The 14930-nt window shown below is 39.1% G+C and overlaps 1 protein-coding gene across 1 annotated transcript; it reads left to right on the forward strand.

The window, feature by feature from the left end:
• Positions 1-789: 789 nt before the first annotated feature.
• On the forward strand, positions 790-8426 carry tbx3a (T-box transcription factor 3a). The gene is made up of 7 exons (XM_057356103.1): positions 790-2292; positions 3124-3391; positions 3733-3879; positions 4513-4589; positions 4766-4923; positions 5288-5910; positions 6685-8426. Exons 1-7 carry the CDS (start codon positions 1886-1888, stop codon positions 7102-7104), a joined length of 2100 nt encoding a protein of 699 aa, XP_057212086.1. The 5' UTR covers positions 790-1885; the 3' UTR covers positions 7105-8426.
• Positions 8427-14930: the final 6504 nt, after the last annotated feature.

Here is a 14930-nt window from a genome sequence, read left to right on the forward strand (position 1 = left end):
TCCCATATTTATGAGCATACAAATACACTTGACGTAAAATTGTGTTATTTGCATTAAATGCATATAGATTTCGTCTGATAAAAATTAAAACAAACCTAACCCTAACTAAAAATATATACTGTATTAAGAGGTCCAATATTACAATAAATGTATAGGCATTCGTTGCTTAAAGCAAAGTGAAATAGCTCCTAGAAACTGTTGTCATGATACAGAAATAAATGTTGCGTTCTTGTTGGATAGACTTCAAAAAAAACTGAGAGACTGGGTGAGGAGCGATACGTGTACAGACGGGTTCTCTATCTGTTGACCAGATTTAGGCTAGATAATTCAGTCATTATTTAGGCACAGTATAACGACTCGCTGTTGTTTACGTGTGAATGAATTCTGTGTTGTGTGTCGACTGCACAGACTCCGACAAACAAGACGGATCATCTCCGCAACATGCGAGGCCTTTCAAAATAGACAATTTAAGACAAAAACAAATAACGAAAAACAAATCTGTAATGTCCAGATGTTTTCTTCAATCATATGTCGTGTGCAAAGGCGGGTTTAATCGAGTGTACTGTCATGTTTAAATAATGACAACTTTCATTTTTTTACGCTTTAGTTATTCTTTATGTTCTTATTGAAGAAGTCTCATTCAAATTCAATAATATATATATATATATATATATAAAGGCTATATCTAAAGAGAGAAATGGGTTGATGAGAATATTGTTTCGCGGTGAGATTTCTGTTACTTTAAATTACTAAATGTCGTTTTATACGCATTATTATGGCATGACAATTTAGCATGAAATCATCCACCTGTATAAAGTGTATAATCTTACAAATCAATGGAACGGCACGTGGCAGACAAAAAAAATGTGTTTTATAAAATGCGTTGATGAACTGCAAAATTTCCTAATTTCACAGATTTAATGGGTTCAAGTTTTCAAACGGACCTGACTGTGAAAATCCTATGCGGTCGCATATATCTCAGGTAAATATACTACGGTATATGATCTGTATGAAAAGAGGCCGAGTACAGTGACGCTGTGGAGCTTCATCTTCTCTGGGTCCCGCAGACCGACGGGTGCGCGTCCTGATGATCTTCATATTTTGTATTCACACAACAGCGAGACACGCAGCGCCCTTTCGCGGCGGCAATACAGCCCTCAAACACCTTCTTATAAGTCTGAAGTCTTTCCCTCCACCCGACCTGTTAAAACCACGCCTACAGAGCAACACAATTGGTCCGAAAGCGTCAAAGAGCCAATCAACAGAGACCTGCTGCTCGAAACGTGTAACACATCCACACGGCTGAATCCTATGGAGTTCAGAAGCACTGGGAATATCTCTGTGCTGGACCCTGCGCTCCGCTGAAATGTGTGTGCGCGCGTGAAAGAGAGAAAGTGTGCGTGCGAGCGCGTGAAGGTGTATACCTCCAACAAGTAAAGACAGAGGAATTATTCTGAGCCAACGAAATATTTCAACACATCTTATTTCGCTGGACTCGGGGCGATCGCATTTTCGGAATGTCTATTTAAAAAGAGAGAAGAAAAACAAACGAACGACGCCGCAAGCGGTCACTCAACAACTCTCGTCGCCTCTCATTTCGTTATTTTGCTCAATTTCCTGGCGCATGCTGTGACAAAAGGCAAACATCGCACATCGGCACCAGCGAAGATAAACGGATAGCCGTTTCTCACTTTCTCTTTTAGGTAATTTGTCGGAATAGTTAGAGAAGAAGCAAGAGACTCACTCACACGTCGAGGCGTCGGATGCTTTTACAGTTCCGAAAGCAAAGCTGGATTGGGTAAGGACCTCTCCCGTGCAAATATTTAGTCGACTGCATATTCAGGCGCTCGTCTTCAGCCACACCACATCTGCTGTCTGGACTTGAATGAGCTTCCCGATGAGAGATCCAGTCATCCAAGGATCCAGTATGGCATACCACCCGTTTTTACCCCACCGGGGTCCAGAATATGCAATGAGTGCAATGCTGGGTCACCAGCCGCCCTTTTTCCCGGCCCTGGCGCTGCCACATAACGGCTCCCTGTCTCTGCCCGGGGCGCTGGGCAAACCGATAATGGAACAACTTATGGGCGCAGCAGAGACTGGCCTTCACTTCTCTTCACTGGGACACCAAGCAGCAGCAGCCGCCGCCGCCGCCGCGCATCTCCGGCCTCTTAAGACACTTGAGCCCGAGGAGGAGGTTGAAGACGACCCGAAAGTTCACCTGGAAGCAAAGGAACTGTGGGAGCTTTTTCACAAGCGTGGCACAGAAATGGTCATCACAAAATCCGGAAGGTAAACTGAAATTATTGCATAATTGTTAAACTGTCAGAGATAAACGAAAACCGACATTTTAGTTTCGTGATCAAACACGGGGACTTCATAACTGATCGATCGATTGATTGATTGATTGATTGATTGATTGATTGATTTGAGTGACTCACGGTTTTCTTTAGACGAGCTCATGCGGGAATTATCAGATATGCAGCCTTTTTATTACCCTTTTTATCTTTATTTGGGCACTTGGCACGTTTACGTATTTTTTTACAACGTATATAATGTAACCCAACTATAAAAAAGCCACCGTTGGTGATTTGAATCACATTTTATGTGACTGCCCTTGCACACGTCTGAAGATTATATTGTGTTGTATTAAAAACATATTACTATTATTATTATTATTATTATTACGAGTATTATATTTAGCGACATAAATAAGTGTTCATAAATAAATGGACACAAGATTGATTTTCTCTCATAAACGATCATTTAAAAAAGTTAACACTCAGTCATGATTATTTGGGGGAAAACACATTTCATTTTGTAAAATTAGAACGCTATAATTAAGAACATATTGTGTTGGTGAATTGAACAATTTATCAAACTGTTTTCTGGAATGATTGTATTGATTTTTTGCTGCATTTAGATTTAGAGGCATTTCACTAGTTAAGGCTGAAGCTGGGCCTACCGCCTGCAATGAAAATTTACATTCTACAATTAATGTCTCCCTGAAAAATAAAGTTAACATGTCCAATAAAAAAATATAGCCCACATTTATTTTCTCGTTGTGCTCTGCTGAAAACATTCTGTCCTAATTGAAAGATTTATCTCTGCTAAATTCTGCAGGCGAATGTTCCCTCCGTTTAAAGTGAGATGCACGGGCTTGGACAAGAAAGCCAAATATATTCTGTTGATGGATATAGTTGCTGCTGATGACTGTAGGTATAAATTTCACAACTCGCGCTGGATGGTGGCAGGGAAGGCTGACCCCGAAATGCCAAAACGGATGTACATTCACCCCGACAGTCCGGCCACTGGCGAGCAATGGATGTCTAAAGTCGTCAACTTTCACAAACTTAAGCTGACAAACAACATCTCCGATAAGCATGGCTTTGTAAGTGTCAATTGTGATTTTATACTTTTTAATTATTATTATAGCACTATTATTAGAAGTATTCATTATTATTATTTTTAATGGTGGTCGTGGTAGCTTGAATTATTGGCTACAAAAAAATGAGAGACTAGGCCCTGGTTAACAGGTTTGTTTCTATGCTGAAAATGGGGCCGATGCCTGGTCGAATTTGACGTTTTTCGGTATAGTATACAGGACAAAGTTACAGGCCTCAACCTGTTTAGTGGAGAAAAATGTGCCGAAAGTGTGTCCCATAAATACAGATAATTTTTCATTTATCAAAGTCAAGAATGTTGTCTGAAATGTCTTATTTGTATTTTTAGACCATCCTAAACTCCATGCACAAATACCAGCCGAGATTTCACATCGTGAGAGCCAACGACATTCTGAAACTCCCTTACAGCACGTTCAGAACTTACGTGTTCCCTGAAACTGATTTTATAGCTGTCACTGCCTACCAGAACGATAAGGTAGGTCTAAACCAGTTTTGTGTTTTAAATACGAGTGAAACATTAAAGACAGAAAAGAAACACTGTAGTGGATTTAATTTTATAGATTTAACTTTACTAAATGATAATGGTACTGAACGTTAATCCTCTTGTAATGTTAAGCATCTCGATATCAGCATACATTTACAATTATATTCATGAATAAATAATGCACAGTAGAATTGTGTGAAGTAAAATAAACGTTTCTCTCTCTTTCACACAAACACAGTTCTTCCTTACATTCACAAAACAATCAAAACGTTGACGTAACATCTATGTTTGCATGGCATTTTGTGTTAGTGTGTGTTTATAAAAGAATGAAAGTGGGAGGGTGGAAAGCTTTAGAGGAGTTACTGAAGAGCAAAAAGGAGGTGTTAGAATTCTGTGTGTGTGTGTGTGTGTGTGTGTGCGTGCGTGTGTGCGTGCGTGCGTGCGTGCGTGTGCGTGTGCGTGTGCGTGTGCGTGTGCGTGTGCGTGCTTGCGTGCGTAATGTGTTTTAATAGTTTAGTAAACAATTGTCCCTCACAAAAACAAGGGTTCAACAGGTTAAACGTTTTTGGTTGTTTGTCAGCTGTTTTAATTAATCTCACATTCAAATATATCTTTAAATTTCAGGTAACACAACTAAAAATTGATTACAATCCATTTGCAAAAGGATTTCGTGATACTGGAAATGGGAGACGTGAGAAAAGGTAAAACTAAAGACAACTGCTTCTATTACGCCGTTTAAATGCACATTATTGAAAGCAGTACTGCTGTATTTAATTTTAAAATTAAATCATCAAATAAATAAAGATTAAAGACCCAAGAGAACATAATTTGTCCTCGAATGTCTCAGTAATGTATTTTCGAAACGTGTTTGAAACAGGAAACAACTGGCTCTGCAGTCCATGCGTTCATACGAGGAGCAGCAGAAAAAAGATCACGGGACGTCAGACGATTCTTCAGGCGAACAAGCGTCGTTTAAATGTTTTCGCCAGACCTTATCTCCCGCCGTCTCTAATGCTGACCACAACAACCTGAAAGGTATGAGAGTCCGATAAGCCATCCGTCTTTGAGAAATGCTATATCAAAAAGTTTACATTTATCAAGAAGTAAAAAGCAGTCGAATAATCCGGTTATTTGTAAGATATAAGATATACAATGGTATTTTTGGAAGCAGGCATAAATTTCCATACGGACTTTTTTACAAACTGAACGACTCCCGCAGGATATTATTAAGTCACATGATTTGCTGAAACTGATTATGTATGTTGCACATATTGCAAGCCATTTTTATCTGTAGCGTTATTCTAAACATCCAACTGCATTCACTTCGTTAACCTAAATAATAAATAACGAAAAACAGTTTTGCGACGAAATAAATGTTCTGTTATGTTTCTTGTTGCAGACTTTTGTGACAGTGATGAAGAAAGTGACGACGAAGAAAAAGACGGACATTTGAAAGACGGACCAGACTCCAGCAAAATCTCCACCACGACTGACGACTCGAAGGATCCCGATGCGAGTTTAAGCAAAAGTCTCTTTGTGGAAAGTGACACTGGCGCTCGAAGGACTGACAAACCCCGGGTAGACTCGCGGCAGAGTCCTATAACGCTGATATCCAGCACCACCCGGTCCGGTGAGGAGCTCAAGAGTCCAGGCCGGGATCCCCCCAAAACAGACGACTGCCGGACAGTGAGCAAAGAAAATGACATGCCATTGACTGTCCAAACAGATGGCACCGCGCAATTAAATCACAGCCACTTACACAATTTCGGATTTCCTCCGGGTTTAGCCGGGCAACAGTTTTTCAATCACTTGGGTGGTGGCCATCCTTTCCTCTTACACCCCAGTCAGTTCAATATGGGAGGCGCTTTCTCAAACATGGCCGCAGGGATGGGCCCCATCCTAGCAGCCGTTTCCTCCGGAGGGGTCTGTCCAATGGACACGAGCAGCGTGGCATCACCCGCGCAGAACCTGAGCGGGGCGCCGCTGCCGTTTCATCTGCAGCAACACGTCCTGGCGTCACAGGTAAAGCTCTTGTTGATCATTATTACGAGTGAAAGATACTGTATTTAACCCTGCACTTTCTTACGCGATCTTTTTGGACAGTGTAATGTTCGAGTTCAAATGTAGACTTGTGGGGGGGAATCAAGGCGAGGCATATTTTGCAGTGTTTTAACGGTCTTTCTGGTGCACTCTATAAATTGTCAGCGAATATAAAACTCCCAACAACTCTCGCAATAAAACTTGATTGATGTGTGTCTACACGCCATCAATTCATATGTGGGGGGATCAGTGACGTAGTCAGAGATATTATATAATTTGATGGTTCTTTGTCGATTACAAAAACATGTGCTAAAAATCACTTTTTAAAAAAACTTTAAAAAGCAAATTTACGAATAAGGCTGTGAGTATACGTATGAAACTATAGGCCTATATATATATTAGCTGTGTACACTATGACTGTGTAGTTTTTAAGCATATTTTTTCTCCTGATTGCCATTGACATATGAAGTAAAATGTTGATTGCATTTGTTAGTTAATTAGTTAATACTAATAAAAATCATCTAACACCAGATTTGACTCAAGCCAGCGGAATTTGTGTCATGATTGGCCAACGTTTCATTTCTTTTCATAAGATTATTGAATGTATGTTCGTTAATAAAACCACAGTAATATAAACCACAGGAAGAATATATATATGTGTGTGTGCATATGTATATATATATACATGATATATATATATTTAGATAAAAACGTCTCTCTCTCTCTCTCTCTCTCTCTCTCTCTCTCTCTCTCTAGGGTTTGGCTGTGTCTCCGTTCGGAGGTCTCTTCTCGTATCCTTACACGTATATGGCCGCAGCGGCAGCCGCAACATCCGCCGCATCTTCATCGGTCCATCGTCATCCATTTTTAAACGCGGTGCGGCCTCGGTTAAGGTACAGTCCCTACTCCTTACCGAGCGTCCCGGACAGCACTTTGCTAACAACAGCGATTCCGCCCATGACGAGCGGTGCCGTGGACCTGAAGGGAGACAGAACGGCCCCGAGTCCCGGTTCGGTTGCCCTTGACTGTGAGGTCACCAGCCGCTCGTCGGGTTCAGTATCATTGTCACCAAAAAACTGCGCGGAGAAAGATTCCAGCAGCGAGTTACAGAGCATCCAGCGTCTGGTCAGTGGACTCGAGGCCACGCAAGACCGGCCACGCAGCGTGTCCCCGTGACCGGATCGCGAATGATGGACATTGATATAGATTGCGTACGACGATTCACCCGTTAACAATACGGAAAGTTGAGACTTAAATGCACTTTGGTAGTACAAAAACAAACACGTAATGTATGTTTCTCTTTTGCTAAATGAAAAGAGTGGCTAACTTTGAATATTTTTCAACTCTTTGATTACCACAGAAGTATTGAACACAGAACAGTTCGGCGAGAATTCGTGAATGAAGCTGCTGCGCTCCCTCGTGTTATGCTCCAGGGAAACAGTGATTTGATTTAATATGCACTCCGAATAGCTTCTTCGGTTACTTGATCTCTCTTTATCGTTTGAAGACCGAAGTGTTTGAAAATATATTAAGAAATTAAAGTTAGTGGAGGCGTATTGCATGTCAAAGACCAGACCCGATCATTAGGTTACTGATGGTTTACAGTTGCAGCCTGAATTACTCAAACCGCAAAATAATCTAGTAAGAAGTGTAAGCAACACTAAACATGGCGCAATTTTAACAGAGAACCTGTTGAGTAGCCCACTTGATTATTTTACCTCAAATGCTGATACAGTTGATAAGAGTTTTTATAAACTGCAGAAGGCGGGCATCGTTATTTCGGCCCAAAGTTGCCCGAACTAGTCAATATTTATGATTCATTTGATTGTCTAGCAGACGCGGTACTAAAATTGCTTGTTAAATCCATTTTTTTAGATTAATTGGGGAAGGGATCATATGCATCAATGACGGATCATATGGTTATAATTAACACAAATGTAAATAGTGATAGGCTAAATATATAACATATTTATGTACACATTTCATATGAATATTGTTTGTAAATATAAATTACTTTCTTTGGTTGGTTGTTTGAGGGAGATTAATTTAATTTATTGTGGATATACGTGTGTGTGTGTGTGTGTGTGTGTGTGTGTGTGTGTGTGTGTGTGTGTGTGTGTGTGTGTGCGTGTGCGTGTGCGTGTGCGTGTGCGTGTGCGTGTGTGTGTGTGTGTAAAAGTTATGAAAATGAGCTATTTTTCCTTGTTTAAAACATTCTCATTGATGTCCACTGATGTCTCTGAACCCGTAACACCCACAGCGCTGGATTCTCCAGCGGACAAATCATGTGCCATCTGTCATCAACTGATGTGTGTTTTCATCCAACAAATTAAAGGCGATAACACAATGCACCAATGACTTGAAAGTAATGACACATTTCTTTCACAGTAACTAAAATGCTTGAGTCAACGTGTGTGTTTCAGTTTCATTTTTTGTGACATACGATTCTAAACTGCCAAAAATAAAAGAAACTGCAGAAAAGCGTCACAAAATAAAGATTTTCCATTTCTGTTGTCACGCTGTTCGGATTTGCCTCGTTTCGGATTATTTGCAATGTGAAACAAATTTTTCTTAAAACGTATAGAGACCTCAAAATTATGTAGCCTAACATTAAGTTACTTTACAATGCAGTAAAGAATACAAATGTTTTCCCAAATTTAATTTAAGCAACGTGTTCATAAAGTAATTAACTACAAAAATACTGAATTTCGGTGCATGTAACGACGTTTTTTTATACAGCCTACCTATTGTGTCGTACTAAGTCAATCTATTCTTCGTTCTTATGATAAACTACTTGTTGAATGCTTAGGTTAGTCTTAGGAAAAGTGAAAGTATTTTAGCACATCAAGACTTGTCATCTGTAAACCTTTCGTGGACAGTATGCGCCTCGAGAAGCGTCATCCATGTTTGTGTGTACCGATGTGAACCTGAAAGAATGTAAAATAACTTGATTGCTGCTCTATTGCGCCTGGAGTCAGAGTTTATCAGGAGTATATCTTTATTTGTGTAAAGTACAGTTAATGAGTAACGGCATTGGCGCTGGAGAACAGTGGTAAACACCACGCAAACTATCACAATTGGCCTTTCTATTGCTCACCTGGCGCCTTCTTTATCAGACCTGAGTTTATTACCCGGCGGCGACGGAGCGTCGTGAGTTCTGTGATAAAGTCAAAGCTGTCGCCACCCAGCGGTCACAGGCCAAAGTACATGTCCAAGTGCAAAGTGTCATTTTAAGCCCTATTAATACAAACCAAAAACGTTTAACCAACGTGACATGACGTGAAACAACATTTGGCTTCATGTAACACTCTTTACAAGAAAGATGATAGATGTTGTGTCTGAATTTGGGTATTAACCAAATCCACTCACAGCGAACAATATTGACAATCTGTTCCGCCATATAGGTTCACTAAAGATCAAAAGTTTAGGGTCACGTAACCGAAATACTTGTGTAAATGTTTCATAGTAGTTTTGCAGACATGTGCCTATTAATTTCTTCAAAACTAAAACTGTGTTTAACAAAAGGTTCTTGAAATGGATGACTTGGACAGCCAATTAGAGCTCAGAATAGACGCGAGACTGATTCAGTGGTGTTTAAAAAGCATCTCAGGGTGAGACCTCAAGCTTTTGGGTAATCAAATGCCAACAGAACGTTTTGCAAATTCTATGCAAAGGGTGACCACGATGAAAATGTAAAGATGATAAAAAAAGACTAATAGTTTACTAGGATTCTAACTATAATATTATAATACTAAAGAATAGATAGGAACCCAAATATTTCCACACGAGGTTCAGTACGTACTACAGTAAGAGCTTCATGTTCGACTAAGCAGACCAACGGTATTACAGCGCCATCCAGTGGTAAATCTTACAACATGACAATCACATGTCATTCTGAAATATTACATGCTTTATACATTTAGCAGAAAACTGTATAAGTCCTTTAAAGCTGTCCACAGAGGAGGTTTAAAAATGAAACAAGTCGATGTCTTTCCTCATTTACAATACTTTCTACAAAAGTCAGCTTCTTCATTAATTCACTTTCCACCAAAAACAATTCAAATTGGGGCTGCTCGATTATGACAACAACCATGATCACGATTACGTTGGCCAATATTGAGATCCCGATTATTTAACACGATTACTCATTAACTTTTAAAACAAAAACTTGTCTTTTAAACTGTGAATTCAACTGCAAAATAAATGTAAAGAAGTAGCACAGTTGAAACACTGTAAAGGAAAAGGGTGCACTGTGGATTTATACCACAAGAAAAGAGAGGATCCTTGCTAAATGGAATGCAGCACAATAATCGTTTTGCCTCGATTATTTTGTTTTTGTAATTGTTGGAAGGCCAAAATTGACGATTACGGTTAATTTTCGATTAATTGCACAGCCCTAATTAAAATTAAACAAACTGGTGTGTTGTTTGATAATAGATTTCTATGTTTAAATCCTTCTATTAACACAGGGTGACTACATAAAAAAGTAAACTAATTGATGTTTTTAAAGGTCATTAATGCAAAAAAAATGAAAATGTCTGCTCGGTGATTCTCTTGTCTGACACATGTCAAATGTTACCCTTTCAACAACAATCTAACGACTCCGATGTGTCTCTTTTAATGCAACATCGTTAAGTTTTATGTTATATGCTGATAGTGTATATCTGTTATTTCCACCACACCCACATGTGGGAACAGCTAATAGCTGCTCTCTTAAACCACAGGAACACACTTTGAGCTTAATGGCCAGAGATTGTGATCAACATGAGTTACTATTGGTGAATGACACAGAAGCTGACAGACTCACCGACTCATCTGCATATCACCCGACCCGACCCGTCACTCACAAACACCAGAGCATGTGATGGCGAGTGATCTCCGCCCCTGCTCACGGCTAAACAAACGTATTTCTCTGCAGTATTTCATGTGGCTTTTAGAGTTGACACGCTCACAGAAATCATCTGGCAGCTGATCAAAGACAAACACAAAAATCTGCAGTTCAACTACAACTTCTCCAGATCTGAAATATAGCGCCTTCTTTTTAAAGCATCCCAAAAAAAACATCCCAGTCGATCATTTCTGCTGCAACTCTCTTGGACTGCTGTAAAAAGGTGAAGGGAGTGGTCTGGTAGTCATATCCCTGCGTCCCAATATGCACAGGCTACTATCTGTCCTAAATGGTATTCGAAAATTCTATTAGTATGTCCCAAATCATAATGAGTATCCATAAAGTTGAGTTTATTGTTTTTGGTGAAAATCCGAAGTGTAGATCAAAGGACACTCAAAAAATGTTATTACCACAACCCACCGCGAGAGGGCGCAGTTAAGTTGCACTACACAGAATTTAAATGCATGATAAGTAACTGAATAAATAATCTAAACCATACAATAAAGATTTCATGATAAATGAAGAAATATTTAAAGCTGTCATATCACAAGCAGTTTATGCCAATCTCATATTAATCTTGAGTAGTACCTATAGAGTAGTATTGCATACTTTGTGTCTTCGAAGAGTATTTAGTTTGATCACATTTATAAAAGAAAGATACAGATGTACGATTATTTCTAAAAGCATACGGCGCGTGCGGGGGGGGGGGTGGATTGTAGGCTGAACTAAAGCACGTGCGCACCCATTGCCAACAAAACACAGACATCAGATTCATTCACCGCATGCTGTTCATGTCCGGCATCTGTTAGCGCTGGGATGGCTCCATATATCAGTTACAAAGACCTGAACTTCTCTCTCTCTCTCTCCTGCACACAAGTGAAAGTGACGTCTGCGCATGCTCCTTCTCCTGCTCTCCTTGCTGCCGCGTGCTTTTTCGGGAGAATTGTCCAATAAGGGACTAAGAAAAATTGTTACGAAACAGTTTTATATGTTCAAAAAAAACTTTCCGGAACCTATACGATCGCTGGGGGAGTGTATCGAGCACAGAAATACCACGTCATTGACATGTTGACCATGTTAAGCATGAGAAGACAGCATGTTTAACATTGTAAAGAAGTCAGAATGCATGACACACCGTTGCAGCACCCCTTTAAAAGCAAAAAGGAGTTTGTTTGAGTTTGTTTAGGCAAAAAATCGTCACTTCCGTCACACGTTAGTATGTCCCAGTTTGTGCATACTCATTTGCCATGCACTTAAAAGTAGCCTACCTACTATTCTAACACAAAAAAGTTTTGAGGATATGTGTCCTGCTATTGATCTACAGTCAGCTCAGTTCAGTTGCATTCAGACTTTTTTGGTGAACTAGCTCCCTCTTCTGGTTTCTTGAAGACTTTCAGACTCTTCAGATCAATCAAACAGTCCCAGGGCGCGATTCTACAGCAGCTGCCCCCAAACTCCAGTATATTCAGCTGTGGAAAAACTTAAGAGACCATTTCAAAATCAGTTTTTCTGATTTAAAAATGTACTATTCATAAGTATGTGTTTCGGTTCATTCTGTCAACTACTAACAACATTTCTCACAAATTTCAAACAAAATATAGTTTCTTTTTGAATTTATCTGCAGAAAATGAAAACTGGAGAAACAGGTGAAAATAACAGAAAAGATGCTCTGTATTTTTTCAGACCTCAAATACTGCAAAGAAAACAAGTTCAGAGTCACTTTTAATATAAAAATAATAATATTTCTTCCTATACATCAATTTAGGAAAAGTTTAAAGTGATTTTTAATGTGATAATCTGGATTTTTCTCACAGTTTTTATGCATCTTGTCATGCTGTCAGTCTTTCACATTGCTGTTGGATGACTTCATGTCACTCCTGAGGTCACTCCATTCAACACACACTGGACTGGAATGACCACAACAGAAATGATGATTAAATGAATTTATTACATTTGAAATGATCTCTTAATTTTGTCCACAGCTGTATGTATTTAACCATTCAAATTCATACGGAGATAATTTGGGAAGGACATAAAAATGAATGTCTGCATGCATAAACGTGGAGTCAGAGAAAATATCAGTATATCACAGAATGATATTTCTGATGAATGATGATGATTATATATGTGATGGAGTCTGCTTTGTGTTGATAGTTTTGCCACAGCTCAATAAATGAACACTTTAACACACAACTTCTATAACATCTGACAGCTTTATACAGCGCATGGCCGTGTAGAAATATGATAGAACATGCTGTTCCGTTACACACGCACAATCTATACACAGTGACAATAAAACAAACTAAGAGCCACGCTGACCAGGTGCAGACTCAGTGGACATAAACTCAGGACTTAAAGAGAAAAACATGACTCACAGGATCACAGTCCACACTGACATCTTAACAAAACCGTGACGGACTGCATGTACAGACAATAATCTATGGGGAAATAAAGTGCATATACATCACATGTTTGTTAAATGAGGGGAAATACACAAAGCTTATGTGTCATGAAAAATCTGACTAGCACTTTTCATAGTTAGGAATATTTCCACAGTTTGTGATTGACTCCAGAGTTTCATTTTAAATTGACTGTAAACTTTAATGATTGGTTCTTCCCAAACTCATGTTTAAAACTTCATTTCTAAATGTTAGTTTACACCCCTAAAACTAAAAGTGCTACAAAATGTTCTTCACAGCGATGCCATAGAACAAGAATTGTTTTCAGTAAAGATTATTTAAAGAACTAGTCCTTTCTTACCTTTTCCTGATCTGAGGAACCTTTTGATGCCTGCTCTTGATGGAAGCATTCAGATAAAAATACAGTAGTTCTGATCGTGTAGCTCATGATGTTTTGTAGACAGGAGGAGGTGAAACTGTGCTTATTAGTAAACGGGTTACAAAGAGAAATGTGACGGTGATTTGTGTTATGAATGGTTCCAGTCGCTAGGTGGCCCTAGTGTAGAAGCGATCACTGATTTATGTTGATCTCTTCATTTACATTAAACACAACTAGTTTACTTGATTCTTCCCTGCTCCGACTTTTCCCGACTACAAAAAGAAAGTTGACACACACCAGCAGCACAACAGCCATTGTTTATATAACGATTAATCTGTGAAATTAATAGTTTGATCTGAGGGACGAGAATGAAATACATTAATTGGTAAGACACAGGGTTATTAAAATGTACACTTAACTCAACACCCATACAGAAGGAATAAAAAAACTAACCCAACGTTTCTCTGTGTCCAGTAACATCTGAAAACTGGAGGATATCCGCAAAAAATTAAAATAAACACTTACTATTGCTTTAAAGGTCCAGTGGACGCAATTTAGCGGCATCTAGTGGTAAAGTTGCTAATTGCAACCAACTGCTCACTCCACCCCTCCCTTTCAAAGCACTACAGTGGCTGACGTTTTCTCTTCCTGCCAAAGGAGATAACATATTTATTAAACGTGTTCTGTAGAGCAGTTTGTCCGTTTAGGGCTTCTGTAGAAACAACGTGAAGAATTCTATGTAAGGGGACCCGCGGTGTATGTAGATAGAAATAGCTCATTCTAAAACGCTTCATTCTGTAAGGTCTTTACACACCTCTGAACACATAGTTATGAGTATTAGATTGCATTTCTGTCAATAGATCCTCCAAAAAATTACACACTGGACCTTTAAAATACATCATGTTCTAATCTGGGTGAGAATGAGAAAGCTCGTGTAGTTTGTTTATATGTAAATCATCTATTGTCTGTATTGTATTACTTGATTTCATGTTTTTAATTTTCAGTTTGAGTTTTAAAGTACTTTGCATGAATAATTGATAATGTAGGCCTATGTATGAAGAAGAACGCTAATTACAATATGACACAGCCACCCACGTCAAAGAAGGGTCTTTTTAGACTATAAGAAAGAAAGGTAAGAAAGCAATGGCTCTTTTAAAAACCTTTAGGTAAATGTTTTTTTGGGGGGGGCAAAAATGAAGAACCTTTCGTAGCACCTTTTTCAAACGGTCAAGAACATGAAGATGTGTGGTGTCTCTTTTTAAATGCTGCTTGATGGTCTCTGCAGGTCAACACAATAAGCACCTCACCTCATACAAACCTCTCAACCCTACAGCGC

This window comes from Triplophysa rosa, linkage group LG2 (assembly GCF_024868665.1).
Source record: "Triplophysa rosa linkage group LG2, Trosa_1v2, whole genome shotgun sequence".
Classification (NCBI taxonomy): domain Eukaryota; kingdom Metazoa; phylum Chordata; class Actinopteri; order Cypriniformes; family Nemacheilidae; genus Triplophysa; species Triplophysa rosa.

What these genes read in the sequence shown, in the direction of transcription:
- tbx3a (XM_057356103.1), top strand. Translation starts at nt 1,886, where the DNA reads ATGAGCTTCCCGATGAGAGATCCAGTCATCCAAGGATCCAGTATGGCA. An exon ending in TCTCCGATAAGCATGGCTTT is followed by an intron (nt 3,392 to 3,732) that starts GTAAGTGTCAAT and finishes TTGTATTTTTAG; the next exon opens with ACCATCCTAAACTCCATGCA. An exon ending in AATGGGAGACGTGAGAAAAG is followed by an intron (nt 4,590 to 4,765) that starts GTAAAACTAAAG and finishes TGTTTGAAACAG; the next exon opens with GAAACAACTGGCTCTGCAGT.